The sequence below is a fragment of the Leucoraja erinacea genome, chromosome 7 (genome assembly GCF_028641065.1).
Source record: "Leucoraja erinacea ecotype New England chromosome 7, Leri_hhj_1, whole genome shotgun sequence".
Classification (NCBI taxonomy): Eukaryota; Metazoa; Chordata; class Chondrichthyes; order Rajiformes; family Rajidae; genus Leucoraja; species Leucoraja erinaceus.
The window spans coordinates 58,384,412-58,404,653 of NC_073383.1; the positions used below are offsets into that span (position 1 = coordinate 58,384,412).

General features: G+C 43.2%; 1 protein-coding gene across 2 annotated transcripts in view; it reads right to left on the reverse strand.

Moving 5' to 3' along the window:
• Window positions 1-20,242, reverse strand: part of si:ch211-246m6.5 (von Willebrand factor D and EGF domain-containing protein) — a 214,414-nt gene that overhangs the window by 51,056 nt on the left and 143,116 nt on the right. For both annotated transcript variants that reach the window (XM_055638663.1, XM_055638664.1), the window contains one exon: window positions 8,199-8,336. In XM_055638663.1, the coding sequence (XP_055494638.1) occupies window positions 8,199-8,336 (138 nt within the window). The remainder of the gene's footprint in view (window positions 1-8,198; window positions 8,337-20,242) is intronic.

Here is a 20,242-nt window from a genome sequence, read left to right on the forward strand (position 1 = left end):
CTGGCAGTGACAGCATCCTTACTGTCCTCTGAATGAAAACAAATCTCCCCTCCAATCCTCCCACAAATTATTTTAAATTGATGCTCCCTGTTATTTACTCTCACAGCCCTTCAAAAATTTACATCTCATTTCAACCTCCTCCAAAGAAAACAACCCCATATTTCTTTACAGCTAAAATGTCCAGTTTCCCCCAGCAATGTGTTCAGTGCAATCACATCCTTCCTATAATATGGTGACCAGAACTGAATGCAGTACTTAAGCTGGGGCCTTATTGGTTCAACATAATTCTTGTTTATTCTTCATGCTCTTATGTTCTATCTTTCAGCTATTAAAGGAAATAATCCTATTGTAATTTTGCCATTTAGTAGCCTATTTTAATATCTTTAAAAAAATCTGTTGGTACCCTCCTACATGTCAAAACTGGAATTCATCTGTAAAAAGTGGCAGAGAATGGCAATGATCAAGTAAAATAAACTTTAAAAAAGTAGAAACATAGAAAATAGGTGCAGGAGTATGCGATTCCACCCTTCGAGCCAGCCCAAAGTAGTGATTGAATGGAATTTTAAATTGGAAGGGTGGCACAGTGGCGCAGCAGTAGAGTTGCTGCCTAACAGTACCAGCCACTTACGTTCAATCCTGACTATGGCTGTTGTCTGTACGGAGTTTGGATGTACTCCCCTTGCTCCAAGAGCACCGGTTTCCTCCCACATTCCAAAGACATACACGTTTGCAGGTTAATTGGGTTCTTTAAAAATTGTAAATTATCCATAGCGTGTAGGATAGTGCTAATGTATGGGTGATCACTGGTCAGCTTGGTGGGCCAAATTGCAGGCTGCATTTCTAAAGTCTAAAGTAAAGAAGTGAATGGTCATACTAAAGGGCCTGTCCCACTGTACGAGCCAATTCAAGAGTTCTCCCGAGTTTCCCCTCATTCGAACTCGGAGAATTACGGTAATAGCACTCGTAGGTATTCGGGGCTCTCGTGGACATTTTTCAACGTTGAAAAATCTTCACGAGTCTTCACGAGCTTACCGCGTTTCCCGAGTATCTGCCATTAGCGTTGTCCCGAGTACCTGCCGTTAGCGTTACGAGCCGCCCCGAGCTCCGACGTACCCGCTACGTACATTCTATGTGCTTACCATGAGTTTGATTTTTTTTTTTTAAACTCGGGAGAGCTCTTGAATTACCTCGTACAGTGGGACAGGCCCTTTAAGGTATGTTCTAGCACGTAGAGAATTATGGCTAAGTGTGAGCATGAAACATATTGTTAGTTGGCATGTTGGAGCTGCACAGTTGTCGATACTGACAAGCAAAACCCTCATGGAGAAAACAGTATGGCTAAAAAGAAAGAGGAAAAAGTGCAGGTATAATTCAGCAGGTCAGGCAGCAACCCTGCAGAACATGGATAGGTTACATTTCGGGCTGGGATCTTTCTGGCTAGTTAGGTCAATTGTTTCTCATATAAAAGTAAATAATCCTATTAATTATTTTTAAATGAATTGACATAAAAAAACATGTATGCTCTGGCTTAATTATAAAAGAACCAGTAAGATATGATTCAAACATGTGTTATGATCAGCCTAGGCTCAAGTCAAGTTTGTGCTGAGAGCTAAGAATTAGTGGACAAATTTTAACCTGAGTGCCTATGGGAAAGTGAATATCCAGTTCATTGCCGATTACATTCATGACCACAATTGACACATCGATCAAAGTATGTGGCGATGTGGTAAACCAGCCAATTAGGAAATCAGTGATTCTTTATTAAATGGTAAGCAGGTAAAATGACTGTAATTATCTAATTCTGCTCCTGTTACCCTTCTTTTGATGATGTGGAATCTGTCTGATTGAAATCAATAGAACTAATAGGAGGCTCTCCTCTACCAGCATAGCAAAGAGTTAAAATTCACTTCACTGATAAAGAAATGCATTACAGTGACCATCATTATAATGCAATTCCGATGAATTAGATCAAGGCTAACTCGGACGCCAAAGTTCAGATGGGACATTAAAACCGATACACCACTCTACACACCTAGATTTCTGTGGCAGAACTGAAGAATAATAATACTTGGGAGAGTTCTAATCACAGAGGTTTGACATGTGAAATGTTACCATTGATACTATACACTATTTTTTGCATTCCTAGAAAAGCATAAACACCTGGCCATTCTCCGGCTATAAACATGGATTCATCACTGACAACTTTTGTTCTTGTGCTCCACTCAATACTGAAGAGTTTCAATAATGAACCTACATCTTTAGAACAACTATGATTAGATATGAAGTGCCCTCCATACATTGTTGATCAATCTGAAGACAAAACAAAACTTGCCTCATGGCAATTTAAATCTAATTTGATGCAGTCTGCAAATTTGCCATAAAAAGTGCAGTAACCTGATAATCACATTAACCGTTACACAGTGAATTTGAAATGAAATGAAATGATTCAATTTATTGTCATTGTCAGTGTACAGTACAGAGACAACGAAATGCATTTTTTAGCATCTCCCTTGAAAGGGAGACACAGGGCGTCGCGGTGTGCCCGCGCCTGCCGCCGTAACATTCCATTACAGGCAAAGGTGGGTGAAGTGTCTTGCCCAAGGACACAACGACAGTATGCACTCCAAGCGGGATTTGAACCGGCTACCCTCCGGTCGCCAGCCGAACTCTTAGCCCATTGTGCTATCTGTCGTCCCACTGAGGAATTTAGGAATTTCTCCTCCTAATCAGAAGATTTTGAATTTATGTCTAACTTCAAGGATCTGTGAATAATACCAAGGCTGATACTTTTACTTGCACTTCTGCCTAGCTAGTGATGTGCATCATCAGATCACTTTTTTGACACATTTTTTTATCAGTAATCAAGAGTTGAACAGATTTTAAACCACATGGAAGGAGATGCAAGTCATTGTAAATTACTCATTCCAATGAATTATCCTAATACCTCATTATACTGGGAGAACAAAATAGTCTCTACCCCATTCTAACAAAGCCTACAAAAATATTGTTTGAATTTAATCAGGTCTCTCTCCTCACACTTAATATCTGGCTGTAATATTGCAAATGAGAAAGGCAGGAAATTTTATGTTAAATCTTTGAAACAACTTATTTTCATATGACACTAACGTCACACAAGGCATCTCAGCATTTAACAGAAGGAACCAAAGTAAAATAGGCAACATTAAACATTTAAAAAAATTAACAGCATTAAAGAGGCAAATATCATGCCTTATTAGAAATGATTGGAGGCCTGGTTTAGGACATTTGAGTTTTTTCAAAAGCTGGAATAAGAGAACAGCTAAAGAAAATGTATTTATTATTTGACGTTTATTGAAATGTGGGGTAATCCTATTGAAACATTTGAGTTCTTAAGGGGATGTTCTTATGATGTTGAGATTTTCCACGTGGCTGAGTCTTCACGTGAGTCTGAAGCTTACAAACTCCACCTCACTGCCTACAAAGATGCCCTCATTGCAGCAAAATCTGCCTACCTCTCCTCCATATTCACCGAGCCCTGCCTAAACCACAGAACCCTCTTCTCCACAGTGGGCAACCTCCTCAAGCCTCGAGCCAACACTCTCCCTACCTCTACTCCGGATCTCTGCAACTCATTCCTCCACTTTTTCGCTGATAAAATCAGCACCATCTATCAATCTTTATCCCCTGTACCCGACTACCCAGCATCTACTCCACCACCTACCAAGGCCCCTCCTTTCAACATCTCCACTGACCTCCTTACCCCTCCTCCACACTGCTTCCTCTCCCAGTTTGACTTGGTCACCCCTACTGAAATCTCCAAACTCATCAGCTCTTCCAAACCCACTACCTGCTCCCTCGACCCTCTCCCCACTCCCCTGCTGAAGTCCTGCCTCTCCGTTCTCTGCCCCTACCTCACTAATCTCTTCAACTCCTCATTGTCCCAAGGAATTGTCCCCTCCACTTTCAAAACTGCTGCTGTTACACCAATCTTAAGGAAACCTGGTCTTGATCCCTCCTCTCTCATTAACTACCGCCCAATCTCAAACCTCCCCTTTCTTTCAAAAACCCTGGAGCGTATCGTTGCGTCGCAACTTCATTCCCACCTCCTTGCGTATAACCTACTTGAACCCCTCCAATCTGGCTTTCGCCCCCTCCATAGCACAGAAACTGCTCTCCTCAAAGTCCTCAACGACCTCCTCACCTCTGCTGACACCGGTTCCCTCAACATCCTCATCCTCCTCGACCTGAGCGCAGCCTTCGATACAGTGAACAATAACATCCTGCTCACCAGACTCAAAGACCTCGGCATTGAAGGCTCTGCACTCAGCTGGCTCCGTTCCTACCTTTCCAACAGATCCCACTTCATCTCTCTCCACAACCCACACCTCTGCTACAGCCACAGTCACTCAAGGCGTTCCCCAAGGCTCCATACTCGGCCCCCTCCTCTTCATCATCTACATCCTCCCCCTTGGTCAGATACTCCGCCACTTCAACCTGGACTTCCACTGTTACGCTGATGACACCCAGATCTACCTTGGCACCAAATCCCCCCACAACCCCCCCCCCTCCCATATCAACTCCTGTTTGTCAGCTATAAAAACCTGGATGCAACATAATTTCTTCAAACTCAACAACGATAAGACAGAATTCCTCATAGGCTCCAAAGACACACTCAGCAAAATCAATAACCCCACTCTCACCATCGACGGCACCACTGTCTCTCCATCTCCCCAGGCCCGCAACCTTGGCGTGATCTTTGATTCCACCCTCTCCCTTGAGCCTCACATCCGCCATGTCATTAAAACCTCCTTCTTTCATCTCCGCAACATCGCCAAACTCGGACCCTCTCTCACACCTCCCGCTGCTGAAAGACTCATCCATGCCTTCATCTCCTCCCGACTGGACTATTGCAACTCACTTCTCCTTGGCATCAGCTCCACCTACATCAACCGACTCCAACCGGTCCAGAACGCAGCCGCCCGACTCATCACCCACACCAAATCCTGGCATCACATCACTCCAGTCCTCAAACAACTTCACTGGCTTCCCATCTCCCACCGGATCAACTACAACATCCTGATCCTCACCTACAAAGCCCTCCACCATCTGGCCCCCCCATATCTCACTGACCTCCTCTCCCCCTACCAACCCTCACGGTCCCTCAGATCCACATCAGCCGGTCTCCTCTCCATCCACAAGCCCAACCTCTGCAGTTTTGGGGACAGAGCCTTTTCCATGGCAGCTCCCAGGCTCTGGAACTCCCTCCCCCAACTGATCCGCAATTCCGTGCCCCTCACCATCTTCCAGTCACGCCTCAAGACCCATCTCTTCACCTCTGCCTATCCTTAGCCCCATGTCCCCCTCCCTTTTCATCTGTGCATTAATTGTCTCATATTGTGTTTTGTATTGAATTCTGTCTTTACTTTGTGTACTAGTCATGTCTCTACTATTTATTTAATTCCCCTTATATGTTTTTCCTCTACCTGCTAAATTTTTGTAAGGTGTCCTTGAGACTCTTGAAAGGCGCCCATAAATAAAATGTATTATTATTATTATTATTATTATACATATGACTAATAGAGTGGGGGAGATGCCGTATGGAAACAGGTCCTTCAGCCTATTGAGTTTGCATCTACCATTAAACACTAATTCACCCTAATCCTACTATTTTCATGCTTCCCATATTCACAAAAACTTCCCAGATTATACAACTCACTTACACATTTAATGTAATTTTCAGTGGTCAATAAGCTTTGGAATGTGGGAGGTAATGGAGCACCTGAGTAAAAGCCTCAGTCGCAGAGTGAAATGGCCATGAACCCACATGTCTGGCACCATGAGACAGCAGCTCTACAGTCTACGGCACTGTACCTACTTTAATAAATGGGATCATCCAGGATAAATGTAAAACGTTACACACTTTAGCTTCCTAAAGTGAGAGTCAGGCCACTAAAGCAAAGAGCCTATGAGCTCTTATCCTATGAAATAGGGATACAATTACCAAATAAAGGGTGTGGTCATTGAAAAATAAGGTATATTGCTTGTGAATCTTTGGAATTTTTTAATAGGAGTCTTGTGGTGGGCAAGATCATGGGAGATATTTAAAGAGGAGGTAGATACATTTTTGAAAGATCAAGGAAGTGAATTCTGTCACAGGACAAGAGATGAGGTCTGAGGCAGATCGGCCATGATCAGAATGAATGGCAAGGGAGACCTCAAAGCATCAATAGAAGTCAGCTCTGACCCCTATTTTCTCATCGTCTTCTTATGGAAAGGTGGCTGTTCCTCCAAATCTCTACCTCTGGTTTAACATAAGATTTTTCTGTATAGTGAGCAGCTGTCAGTAACATGATCAATTACTTGCACACAAGTTTAACTCTGATTCATTCTTATCTTAGACATATTGATATTACTACACAGTGACATTTCAACAAGTGAGATGACCTAGATTGGTGGCTTCATCTGAAATAAGTAATCGTGGAGAATTTGAGAGATCCAGCACTAATTTGAGAGTCTTAGCTATTTTGAGAGTTACATTGGGAGGTGTAGTTCTGCTATGACTGTTTTTGTGGAAGATGCTCAGTTTCTTGTTCTTGACTTTTAGTTTCAGTTTTAACTACACTGCATTGAAACAGGCCCTTCAGCCCACTGAGTTCACGCTGACCATCGATCCCACATTCACACTTGTTCTATGGCATTTCACTTTCCTATCTACTCCCTACATACTAGGGGCAGTTTAGAGGCCAATTACAGTTTATTGAGGCCTAAAAACCTGCACGTTTTTGGGATGTGGGAGGAAAGCAGAGCACTAGAGTATGGGTGTCAGAGGTTATGGGGAGAAGGCAGGAGAATGGAGTTAGGAGGAAGAGATAGATCAGCCATGATTGAATGGCAGAGTAGACTTGATGGGCCAAATGGCCTAATTCTAATCCTATCACATGATTGTGACCCAGAGGAAACCCACACCGTCTCAGGTAGAACATGCAAACTTTGCACAGACAGCACCCGAGGTCAGGATCAAACCTAGGCGTCTGGCACTGTGAGGCAGCTGCTTTATCTCACGTGTAACAAAATTGGATCATAGGCTTTAAACACAGAGATAAATGAATAATGGAACCTATCCTTCCATTTTCCTTTTACAATTCTTGCTATAATTCTAGAATTTAAAGTGCCAAGATTTTGTTGCTCTATATTTAGTTCATTCTTAACAAAAGTCTGTTGTTTTCAGTCCAACTTGCACAAGGAAACAACCACATTCAAAGAATAGGTAGAAGACTCCAGTATTTCTTGTTTCAATTGAAATCTTTAAATAAATCATAACCTTTATTCTTAAATCTACATTTGATATCATTTTCTTTCTAATTTCATGATGCTTCTGAACATGTGAAAGTCAACTCTGTACATTTTTTCCTCTCAAAATAATAAAGTCTAGGTTTGGTAACTTAATTACCCAATGCTCTACATTCTAGTCTTGTTCCCATAGCTTCTCTCCATTAATCAATATTTCTTCTGTAAATTGGAGACAGATTTGAATAAATCACAGCAGATGGCATTCAGAGACATTTCTAAACTATAAGAAATTGAAGTAATTGATCCAAAAATTAAATAATGTTTTAAAATGCAAAACAAGGCTATAATTTGAGAGAGCATCCTTTGCTTATTTTACTTGGATTATGTGGACCAATCCATAGACATGTTGCCAGTTCTGATGTACTTCAAAATGGATCAATGAATGTTTGCAATCCTTTTAGTCATGCCCATCAAAAATCACAAATGGAAATCACAAATCTCTCCCTCGAGATATTTTTCTTAGTATGTTTTCAAACCGATCCATTTAAATGTTTTGAACCCAATAGCAAAACAGAGGCTCTTGGCCCTTGTTTCCTTTCCAACCAGAAGAGGCAATCTTCCACTACTCACCCTCATGGAATGTGTTAAAAATGTTAAGCTATCTAATCTTTTGGGAAGAGTATAATTTAATATTATTCATTTAATTTTTTTTGCACAGAATTGCTTTTTAAGGCTCGAAGCAGATGCTGTGCAGATGTTTTGAGTTTCATCGGCTGAAGAGAAAACAGCAGCCTATCTAAATTATCAACATTTATCATACATAAACACCATGAATCTGATTTCGGGATCTATAAAATTTGGATGGTATCTTGCCTATAAAATGTCAACTTTCTGTGAACTTCAATTAAGCAGAACACTATAGATCTCACCTTTGCAAGATCGGCCATCACTCTTCATCTTGCCTGGGCAGTTTCCACATTTATATGATCCAAAGCTATTGAAACAAGGGACGCCGGGAAAACACAGTGCTTTCTTACATTCATTAACATCTTCTTGACATGTAAGTCCTGAAATGCAATATGGAACAGATGGAGAAATTAATATTTCATAATAACATATGGAAACAAAACTAATCCTCTTCCACTAGTAAATTGTGGCATTTTTGAAAAATATATTGATGCACAATTTCATTCATTCGGTTAGAATAACAACAGATCTTACAGGCATATACAGACTTTTTATGGTCTGTAATGGGAAAAGACGGGTTGGACCGTGGGATTTTCATGTGGTTCTTATAATTAACGTGACTACACCAAAAATATAGCATTAATTATGCACAATTAATGCTGAAAACCTGAAATTGAAACAGAAAACACTGGAAATTATCAGCAAGTTAGATGCACCTAGGTTTGCAGTCTAGAACCACTAACCCCTCTCACATTCCTAGTTATCGACGAGTCTGAAGAAGAGTCTCGACCCGAAACGCCACCCATTCCTTCTCTCCAGAGATGCTGCCTGTCCAGCTGAGTTACTCCAGGTTTGTGTTTATCCTAGTTGTCCAGTCTCGATATAGAGGGGTACAGCATGTAGGCTTGAAGTGCCCTAGGCAGAAATTGCTTGGTCTTAACAACAGCCGTGCCTATAGTACAATCTTACTGATTGTAAAAGCCGAATGCAATTTTTAACAGTGTTTACAACAGGCGGCAGAACTGCTGCTTTGCAGTGCCAGAGACCGGGTTCGATTCTGACTAAGTATGCTTGTCTGTACGGAGTTTGTATGTTCTCCTCATGACCTGCGTGGGTTTTCTCCGAGATCTTCGGTTTCCATCCACACTCCAAAGACGCACAGGTTTGTAGGTTAATTGGCTTGGTGTAAAAAATGTGAATTGTCCCCAGTGTGTATACAATAATGTAAGTGTGCGGGGATCGCTGTTCGTTGTGGGCTCGGTGGGCCGAAGGTCCTGTTTCCACACTGTATCTCTAAACTAAACTAAACTCTCTAACATTCAGAGACTTTTAAAATCAGTGATAATTTAAGTAAATAAATAAAAATAAAACTTAAACTAAAAATTAAGTAATTAAACCCATTAAACTAAAGCAAAAATAATTAAACAAGGTTGTCTCTTGACTTATAGATCAACAATCTCCCAATGAATTCATTGAGATCTGAGATCCTGCTCTGATTATTCTGGTATTTAAAAACAAGTTTCAAGTAGCTTTCTACACTTTCTACCTCTGTCATTTTTTAAAAAACTCTGAGCATCTTAGAACCTTAATTTTTAAAGATATATTTAAATTGGAATTCTGATTTTGTGTTGCAAAAAGAATGAAATGTTACCTCAAATCTCTTAGTTTTCAAAAAGTAAAGCTACTCAATAGATAAAAAAACTTATCTAAGATTAATTTCAATGTTTCACATTTAAGGTGAAGTATTCGACTTGTATAACAACTTGTCCAAAATGACAGCATTCAAAGAATTTGTTACAATTTAAACTCCAATGGAACCCAGAACTTAAAAATGACTGACTGAGAGAGAAACTCAGAGGTTTATAATAGTACATTCCAAACACGTATATAGTTGGTCCCTGTAGAAAGAAAGAACTGTAGATGCTGGCTCATACCAAAGATAGACCAAAGTGCTCGAGTAACTCAGGCAGCATTTCAGGAGAAAAAGGATAGGTAATGTTTCGGGTAGGGACCTTTCTTCAGGCTGAAAATAAAGTGTGAGTGTGGGGTGAAGAGCTGGAGGTGAGAAAAGACAGGGCCATTCAGGGCCGGCCTCTCAGAGATGCTCCCTGACCCGCTGAATCACTCCAGCACTTTATGTCACTCTTTCATACAGACCTCATCATTCTTTTATCTGGTGCAAATGACACCATCATTGCTGTATAATATTTTAACACCGACAGGATTTGCCAAAGTACAAAGAATTTCCACTTGTGATATTGAAGCTGTCAGATGAGATCACTCAGCTTTTCTTAACCTGAATTTCTGGTATGGATCAATAATCAAAAAATATACATTAACGAGGTGCAGCTACTAACTTAACGCACTGTATGTCTCTGTCCAAAAGTACAAGTTTGCAGGTTTTCCTTGCCAGAATAGACATCAACGTATCATATGCAGTGTTCATAACACATTTTACAATTTCTCATGGTGTACTGATGTTTCTTCAAATGACAAAAATGATAATTGTTGAGAGATGGCAAAAAAAGTGTTGCATAAGGGGATTTCACCCACGGGCTAATACTACAGACACAATGGAGGATATTGGCTTATAAGCATTAATATGACGTCGTCTATGGATAAGCTGGGGAACTCCATATAACATCCACTGCAGGAATCAAAGTAGTCCTAGATGGAGGTCATGCAGATTATACATACATCTTGAGTCATCCCAGGTTGAATAAGTTAAGTCTTTATTCTCTGGAGCGCAGAAGGTTAAGGGGGGACTTGATAGAGGTCTTTAAAATGATGAGAGGGATAGACAGAGTTGATGTGGACAAGCTTTTCCCTTTGAGAATAGGGAAGATTCAAACGAGAGGACATGACTTCAGAATTAAGCGACAGAAGTTAGGGGTAATATGAGGGGGAACTTCTTTACTCAGAGAGTGGTGGCTGTGTGAGATGAGCTTCCAGTGGAAGTGGTGGAGGCAGGTTCATTGGTATCATTTAAAAATAAATTGGATAGGCATATGGATGAGAAGGGAATGGAGGGTTATGGTATGAGTGCAGGCAGGTGGGACTAAGGGAAAAAAAGTTGTTCGGCACGGACTTGTAGGGCCGAGATGGCCTGTTTCCGTGCTGTAATTGTTATATGGTTATATGATAACCAGTGGTCCTGGAAAGCAATGCAACAGCCACGACTAAATGGGAGATCCTGGATCTATCTTGTGTGGAGGCCTGGAAGAGTTTGAAGGCAAAAAAGCTGAGAAGTGGTTGTAAGTGGAGAGTCATCAGACCCAATAGGGAGGATGGGCACAACATGCTGGAGTAACTCAGTGGGTCAGGCAACCTTTCTGGAGAAAAGGGATAGGTGATATTTTGGGTTGGAACCCAGATCCAATAGAGAGCAGGTTTGCTTCTGGTCATCTGCTACTATTTGATGTTCAATGTGATCAAACAGTCGTGCTCTAGTTGCAGACCTTATTGGATGCACAGAGCCTCCTGCAATGTTAACCCTTTTGCTGCCACTACTGAGCTAACATGTGAGTACAACACTGTTTTACATTACAAAGTATGGTTTGAGAAGTTGCTAACGGAACAGGAGAAATAAACATAAATGAAAAAGGAGAAATTAAGTTAATAATTAGCGTAATAGGTCCAATTATACTTTGTAATTTATAACCTAGGAGGTATACTTAGCTGAAAAACTGCTTTAGCATTTTATGAAGTCTAATAGCCCATAAATTAGATTACGCAGGTTGAAAATCACTTATGTATGAAGTAAAATGTGATTATGTCAATTTCCAAGCTGAATTATACCAGTAAGGAAATACAACGGGACTCATTTAGTTCCAGAAATAGTATTGTGCCAATTTCCATGTCATCAGCTAGGGATACTGCATAAAATACTCTGACAATTTTTCAACAAAAACTATCAGATGTTGTGAGGGATATTCTATGTGTTTGCTGGAGGAGCCAAATCTTCCTCCAGCTATATTTATGGCTATAGTTTTTTTTTTTTTTGCAAACACTTGTGGCAACAGGCTAATAAGTATTACAGCTTTATACATCTGATCACATAAATTTAAAAGAAAATCTCGAAACTCTGGCAAACAGTGACAAACTCAGGCATGCTGGTCAGTTGAGAACAGGGGGAACAGCTGTTAGCAGTTTATGAAGGATCAGAGTGAATTCGCAGCTGTTATTTGTTGCTGCGGCTCATCAGGGTGTTCCCAGTTTCCTGCCCCAGGTGATTACACGTTTAATAAAGTTTCAATGGAACTTCAGCATCTTGTGACTATTACCTGATGCCTTTCATTCTAGTCAACACAACTGCCTTATGTTAGAGGTTACCTTTTATTGTTATTGTCTTCCATGTTGGACTGGTGGTATTATTGTTTGCTGTGGACTTCCCTTACTTTTCAGTAGACTTCTCGTTTTGGTAGAAAATAGAACAATGACCAATGCCTTTGTTATAAACAAGACACATAACCAGTGCTTTTGATGGGGTAAAAAGGACATCACCCAATGTTTTTTTTGTGATTGTACGGTTTACTGACACTTCTAAGAAGATAAAAACACGATTTTTTATACTATGTTTAATTTTCAAAACTTGTTGATGTATACTTTTAAATATTATTAAATTAGATGTTGATTGCACACACATTTAAAACAGAAGAGGGGGTTACATTAATAGAAATCATTGGTGATGAATGTAGCGTAATGTTTAATTGATATGGGTACTGACACCTTTTTGTCTTTAAAACAAAATATTAACAATAATGTACACGCAGCTTAGCTTTACAGATACTTGAACATCAGTGTTTTTTTGGCTATGCAGCTGCACAGAAAGAGAAAACTTGTGTTTTAATTTGCCCAGAAGGCAAGCAGTTAGGAGAATCTGTTATAAGGTGGAGACTAAGGAGGTGCTGTGTTAGAGAAAAGAAACAGAAAAACACATTGGGATTGTAAAATGCAGAACAGAGCAGTTGCTGGGAATACCCAGCAGAATAGCTTGCACCTGTGGAAAGAGTTAATATTACAGATGGTTGACCTTATACTGGAACCAGCCAGATCTGACAACTAAAAAATCCTAATTGTTCTTAGGACCGTAACGCGCCAATAAGTTTCTTTCACTTTATGTTGGCATTGTTGGAATAGTGAAAGAGGCCAAATACAGTGAGGTCAGAATACACGCGAGATGGAGAACTGAAGTGAACTGAACTGATGGCGTCGCGTGCACAACGCGAGGCTCTGCGTCTCCGTAGTTTTTGTGAGTTAGTCTTTCTTTTGTTAATAATTACCTTAGTTTTCGCCCGGAGCACTGGAGCGAAGACTGTGTACGGCCGTCAGGAGCTACTTGAGCTCGGCCGTCTCTGCATAACGCGCACCAGAAGCGACTTTCAACTGCCGCCGGAGATCACCAGGACACCGTGGTCTAGCGGGTCCGCGCCCCCGACAGGAAGTGTCTGGAGGCGGCGCAGGGACCGCAAACAAAGGCGTGGGAAGCGGGGAGGCCATCGAGCTAGGCTGCAATCAAATCCTCACCAGCCAGCTCTGCCCAGCATTTTCCTCGCGAATGTCCGGTCCTTGGTGAGTAAAATAGACGAACTGAGGCTGCGGATCACCCACACACAGAAGGATCGCCGACTGCAACGCCATGGTCTTCACTGAGACATGGCTAAAGGACAACTTCCCAGACAACGCCATTGAGCTGGAGGGACGCACTGTCTTCAGGGCCGACAGATCAGTGGAGGACTCCGGTAAGACCAAGGGCGGCGGACTATGCATTTATGTGAATAACACATGGTGCACGGACGTTGTTAAGATTGGTAGTCACTGCTCTGCTGACCTGGAATACCTGATGTTAAAGTGCAGGCCCTTCTATTTGCCCAGGGAATTCACATCAACTGTTATCACTGCAGTCTATGTTCCCCCGGACGCTAATGCCAGGCTAGCAATGGAAGAGCTGCAAGCTGCTATCAGCAAACATCTATCTGCCCACCCAGAGGGGGCATTTATTGTTGCGGGTGATTTCAACCACTCCGACCTTAAAACTGTACTCCCCAGGTTCCATCAGCATGTTTTCTGCCCAACCAGAGGAAACAATGTTCTGGACTTAGTTTACACTAATATCACTGAAGCCTACAAAGCCCTCCCCCTCCCCCACCTTGGACAGTCTGACCACCTCTCCCTGTTCCTGCTCCCCAAATACACACCTCTGATCAGACGTGTGAAACCTACCATGAGGACAGTGAAGGTCTGGCCTGAGGGGGCTGTCTCTGACTTACAGGAGCAGTTTCAGCAGACAGACTGGAGTCTCTTTGCTACTCAGTCCACCTCAAATTCACAAGTGGACATCAACTCATACACCTCAGCAGTTCTGGACTATATAAAATTCTGTACCGATAACGTCACTACCCACAAGGAGATAAAGACTTTCCCTAACCAGAAGCCGTGGATGAGCAGGGAGGTCAGACTCCTACTGAAGGCTCGCGATGCCGCTTTCAGATCTGGCGACGCTGAGGGATACAGCTCATCCAGGGCCAATCTGAAAAGGGGAATTAGGACTGCTAAACTAAATCATAAACGGCGGATTGAGGAGCATTTCCACAACAACTCTGACCCCAGGCGCATGTGGCAAGGAATCAAATCCCTTGCCGATTATCAGAAAGTTAACACCCCTCCCCCAGACAACGACACCCTGCCTGATGAGCTAAACCACTTCTATGCTCGCTTTGACCGAGACAACAAAACCCCAGCCATTAAAGTTGCTCCACCCCCGAATGAACAACCTCTCAGCCTCTCCACCTCTGCTGTACAAGATGCACTGAGCAAGGTGAATGAGCGCAAAGCTGCCGGCCCCGATGGCATCCCTGGCCGGGTGCTTCGGGCATGTGCTGGACAACTATCCCCAGTCCTCGCCGACATTTTCAATCTCTCACTGGCCCAGGGTGTTGTCCCCACTTGCCTCAAGACATCAACCATCGTGCCAGTGCCCAAACAGTCAGCCACAGGGAGTCTCAACGATTTCCGCCCAGTGGCACTCACCCCTGTCATTGCAAAGTGCTTTGAGCGGCTGATCTTGGCTCACCTCAAAGCCTGCCTCCCCCCCACACTGGACCCCCATCAGTTTGCCTATCGGACCAACAGATCTACAGAGGACGCCATATCGGCGGCCCTACACTCTGCCCTGACCCACCTGGACTACAACAACTCCTACATCAGGCTGCTGTTCATTGATTTCAGCTCTGCCTTTAACACTGTCATCCCAGCCAGCTTGATCACCAAACTCAGTGGACTTGGCATCTCCACCTCCCTCTGTAACTGGACATTGGACTTCCTCACTAACAGACCACAGTCTGTTAGGGTCAATAACCTCACCTCCTCCACTATAACACTGAACACCGGAGTGCCACAGGGCTGTGTGCTCAGCCCTCTCCTCTACTCCCTCTTCACCCACGACTGCATCCCAAAGTACGGATCCAACGCCATTATTAAGTTTGCTGACGATACCACGGTAGTAGGACTGATCAGCGACAACGATGAGTCAGCCTACAGGGATGAGATCCAGCACCTGACCACCTGGTGTGCCGACAATAACCTCATCCTCAACTCCAAAAAGACGAAGGAGATTATTGTCGACTTCAGGCAGACCAGAGGAGGCAGTCATACCGCCATCCATATCAACGGGACTGAGGTGGAGCGCGTCTCCAGCTATAAATTCCTCGGAGTGCATATCTCGGAGGACTTGTCCTGGTCCCTCAACACCTCCAAGCTGATCAAAAAGGCACAGCAGCGCCTTTACTTCCTTAGGAGGCTCAAGAAAGCCCACCTGTCCCCCCAGATCCTGACCAACTTTTACCGCTGTACCATAGAGAGTATCCTGACCACCTGCTTCACGGTATGGTACAGCAGCTGCACTGCTGCGGACAGGAAAGCACTACAACGGGTGGTGAAAACCGCGCAGCACATCATCGGTGCCCCGCTCCCTGCCATGGATGCCCTCCACCGAAAACGGTGTCTGAGACGGGCTGGGAAGATCATCAAAGACCCCTCACACCCCAACCATGGACTGTTTGCCCTCCTCCCATCAGGGAGGCGGTACAGGAGCCTCAGGTCACGTACCAGCAGGATGAGGAAAAGCTTCTATAACAACACAATCACACTGCTGAACTCGGAGTCCCGACGATAGACTTCTCTGGTCCCTCCGTCCCCCTGTGTTTAATCATTCTGTATTTCCTGATTATTCTGTATCTTCTCTCTTTCTATTTTTTTTTCTTGTTTTTTCTCTTTATGTACAAGTACTACGGACTGACGCAAAACTGCATTTCGTTGTACTGATACTTGTATTTTGTGCGATGACATTAAAGTTGAATTGAATTGAATTGAAAAAAGTGACAGGTAGTTGGAAATTCAGGGTCGCTCTTGTTTTAATGACTAAAGGTCTGAGATAATGATAGTAAAATGATTGGCTTATTTACAACAATACACACTTAACAGGACATGTCATGTTAAGCAGTTATTTATTCATTCACATGCAAAAAAATCAACATCAGATCTTTCTGCATGATTGCAATGGAGAAGACTTTGAACTGCATGTCTTCAAATATAGTTTAAAAAATGTCAATTTCTGTATCTACAAGCACCACTGATTCTGCCTTGGCTCCAGTTTGTCAGGCTTTGAAACCTTTATTTACAATGTTGTTACCATTTAAAATTAAATATTTCATTTCACTGGCTGTTTGCCTGCCTGTCCTATCCCTTGTAAACTTCAGGTAATCCACAATTCTGTCATTCCATTTCTAAATTGTATCATGTGCCATTAGAAGTATGATGGCTTACCAGCACAGAAGTAAAAAGACGTCTTACTGTAATTACATGGAACCTTGGCGAGACCACACCTGGAATATTGTGGTCTCTTTGGTCTCTAACTACAATAAGATATAGGTAGTGCATTGAAGATCCATAATGGCAGGTTAGCTATGATCAAGCAGATTGGATCAGTGTCTATAAGAGTGTAAAAGTATAAGAGGAGATCTCAGGGATTTCTGACAGTTCAACAGGCAGGGGATGCAGGGTGAATGTGAAGGAAGGAACTGCAGCTGCAGGTTTAAACCGAAGATAGACACAAAATGCTGGATGTCAGAGGGGATGGTCAAGACACGACAATGGTAGGGGTTGGGGTCGGAGGACGGCAGGTGAGTAGTTTGAAGTAGGGTCTTGACCTGAAATTTCACCCATTCCTCCTCTTGAGGGGAAAATTGTGAAGGAAAATAAATTCTGGCCTAACCTACATCGCTGACATCCTGAGTATGAGTAACAAAAAAAAAAGGCAACATAAAGACTTCAAGGAATTCACTGCCACAGAGCGCTGTGGAGGCCAAATCAATGGGTATTTTATTGGAGAGATAGATAGATTCTTGATTAGTCAGGTGTTATGGGGAGAAGGCAGAAGGATGGGGTTCAGAGTGGAAGATAGATCAGTCAGAGTGGATTGATGGGCTAATTCTGCTCCTATCACTTACATACTTATAAACCACAAAATAAACATTTTCATGCACCAGGAAAGCTCAAACACTCCTTCATTAACCATTTCTTAAACAAGATTTTGGGCTTAGAATTCACATTCTCACATGGACAGCCAACACTGGGGAATTTTGACCTGGAATCAAGTTAACTTGTTTGTCTTGACTGGGCATGGAGTCTGGAGACCTCCAAACAATAATCTTTGTAGACCTCTTAGTCAAAAGTTCAGAAACACCCTAACGTTTATATAATTGGAAAGCAACCACTGTTGAGCATGAGGGGGAGGAGAATTAGAAGTGAGTCAGAGGGGGAAATCAGTTGAAAAAGAGAGGCAAAGCACAGGCAGACTTAACTCAGAGCTCCCGTGGATTTTGAAGAAGCAGCAACAAAGAGAAGCAGGAAAAAGTACTGATTGACTCTAGCCCGAGTGGGAGGAGAGTTAGAAGTGAGTTAGAGGGGTAAAACAGTTTAAAACTGAGGAATTTGGTTATTAAATTAGGCAATTTATCAGGCAATATAAGCAAGACGGCTCTTTGGAAGCGGCAGTGAGGGAGCGGCCATGTGATGGAAGTGTGAATCTTTGGCTCGAGAGTCTTCGGGCTAGGAGGCTACGCATAAAGCTCAAGAAGACGGAGCGTGGTGAACACATGTCAGGGCAGATGAGACAGTGTGAGGCTTGCAGAATGTGGGAGCCCAGGGACACAGATGGAGCCTCTGGCTGCTACAAACTGTGGCAACTGTGCGTCCTGCTTCAGATCCTAAAGGACCGTGTTGGGGCACGAGAAGCAGCTGGATGACCTCGGGGCCATCCGGGAAAACGAGAGCTCCTGGACAGGACCTACACAAAGGTAGTCACGCCGAGGTCGTGGAATGCAGACTCAGGTGGCTGTGCCTAATGAGAACAGGTACGCACTCTTGGGAACTGTCCGGGGAGACAAGTTTTCCAGTCCGAATGGGGGACACGTCGGTGGCTACAATCCTGGAGATGGGACTCGACCGGCGAGACTGACGTAGGGCAGAGCCCTAGTGGTTGTTAACTCTATTGTCCGAGGAGTTGACAGGAGATTCTGTGGTGGCAGACGAGATGCAAGGATGGTCTGTTGCCTCCCTGGCGCCAGGGTTCAGGATGTCACAAGCCGAATTCTGAACATCCTCGAGAGAGAAGGAGAACAGCCGGCAGTAGTTGTGCACATAGGCACAAACGACATCGGGAAGAAGAGGAAGGAAGTTCTCCAACATGACTTCAGAGAGTTGGGAAGAAGACTGAAATGCTGGACTTCTAGGGAGGATATCTCTGGATTGCTTCCAATACCACGTGCTAGTGAGGAAAGGAACAGGGAGATAAGGGATCTGAATGTGTGGCTGAGGGGCTGGTGCAGGGAGTAAGGATTTAGATTTATAGACCACATGGATTTCTTCTGGGGTAGGGGTGACCTGTACAAAAGGGACGGGTTACAATTTAACTGGAGGGGGACCGACATTCTGGCAGGCAACTTTGCTAGGGCTTCACGTGTGGGTTTAAACTAAATAGTGGGGGGGAGGGATTAACAAATTGGGACTATAAAGATAGAGTTGAAGGGAAAGTGGCTACAGGAAAAATTACAAAAGATTCTTGAATTAATGGGAAGGAAACATAGAAACATAGAAAATAGGTGTAGGAGGAGGCCATTCGGCCCTTCGAGCCAGCACCGCCATTCATTGTGATCATGGCTGATCGTTCCCTATCAATAACTCGTGCCTGCCTTCTCCCCATATCCCTTGACTCTACTAGCCCCTAGAGCTCTATCTAACTCTCTCTTAAATCCATCCAGTGACTTGGCCTCCACTGCCCTCTGTGGCAAAGAATTCCATACATTTACAACTCTCTGGGTGAAAAAGTATTTTCTCACCTCAGTCTTAAATGACCTCCCCTTTATTTTAAGACTGTGGCCCCTGGTTCTGGACTTGCCCAACATTGGGAACATTTTTCCTGCATCTAGCTTGTCCAGTCTTTTTATAATTTTATATGTTTCTATAAGATACCCCCTCATCCTTCTAAACTCCAGTGAATACAAGCCTAGTATTTTTAATCTTTCCTCATATGACAGTCCCACCATCCCAGGGATCAATCTCGTGAACCTACGCTGCACTGCCTCAATCACAGGGATGTCCTTCCTCAAATTAGGAGACCAAAACTGTACACAATACTCCACATGTGGTCTCACCAGAGCCCTATACAACTGAAGAAGAACCTCTTTACTCCTATACTGATATCCTCTTGTTATGAGGCCAACATTCCATTAGTTTTCTTCACTGCCTGCTGTACCTGTAAGTCAACTTTCAGTGACCGGTGTACAAGGACACCCAGGTCTCACTGCACCTCCCTCTTACCTAACCTAACCCCGCTTGAAAATGGACAACAGAGTAAGGTCAGGGCCAATTGTGAGGGGGAGGAAGTGAATACGGAGGTCAAAGTACTATATATGAATGCGCAAAGTATAAGGAATAAAGTGGACGAGCTAGAGGCTCAGTTAGAAACTGGCAAGTATGATGTTGTGGGAATTACTGAGACAAGGCTGCAAGAGGGCCAGGGCTGGGAACTGAATATTCAAGGGTATACCTCCTATCAAAAAGACAGACAGGTGGGCAGAGGGGGTGGGGTTGCCCAGTTGGTGAGGAATTAAATTCAGTCCCTTGCAAGGAGTGACATTGAAACAGGAGATGTGGAGTCAGTATGGGTAGATCTAAGGAATTGTAAGGTTAAAAAGGGCCTAATGGGACTAACCTACAGGCCCCCAAA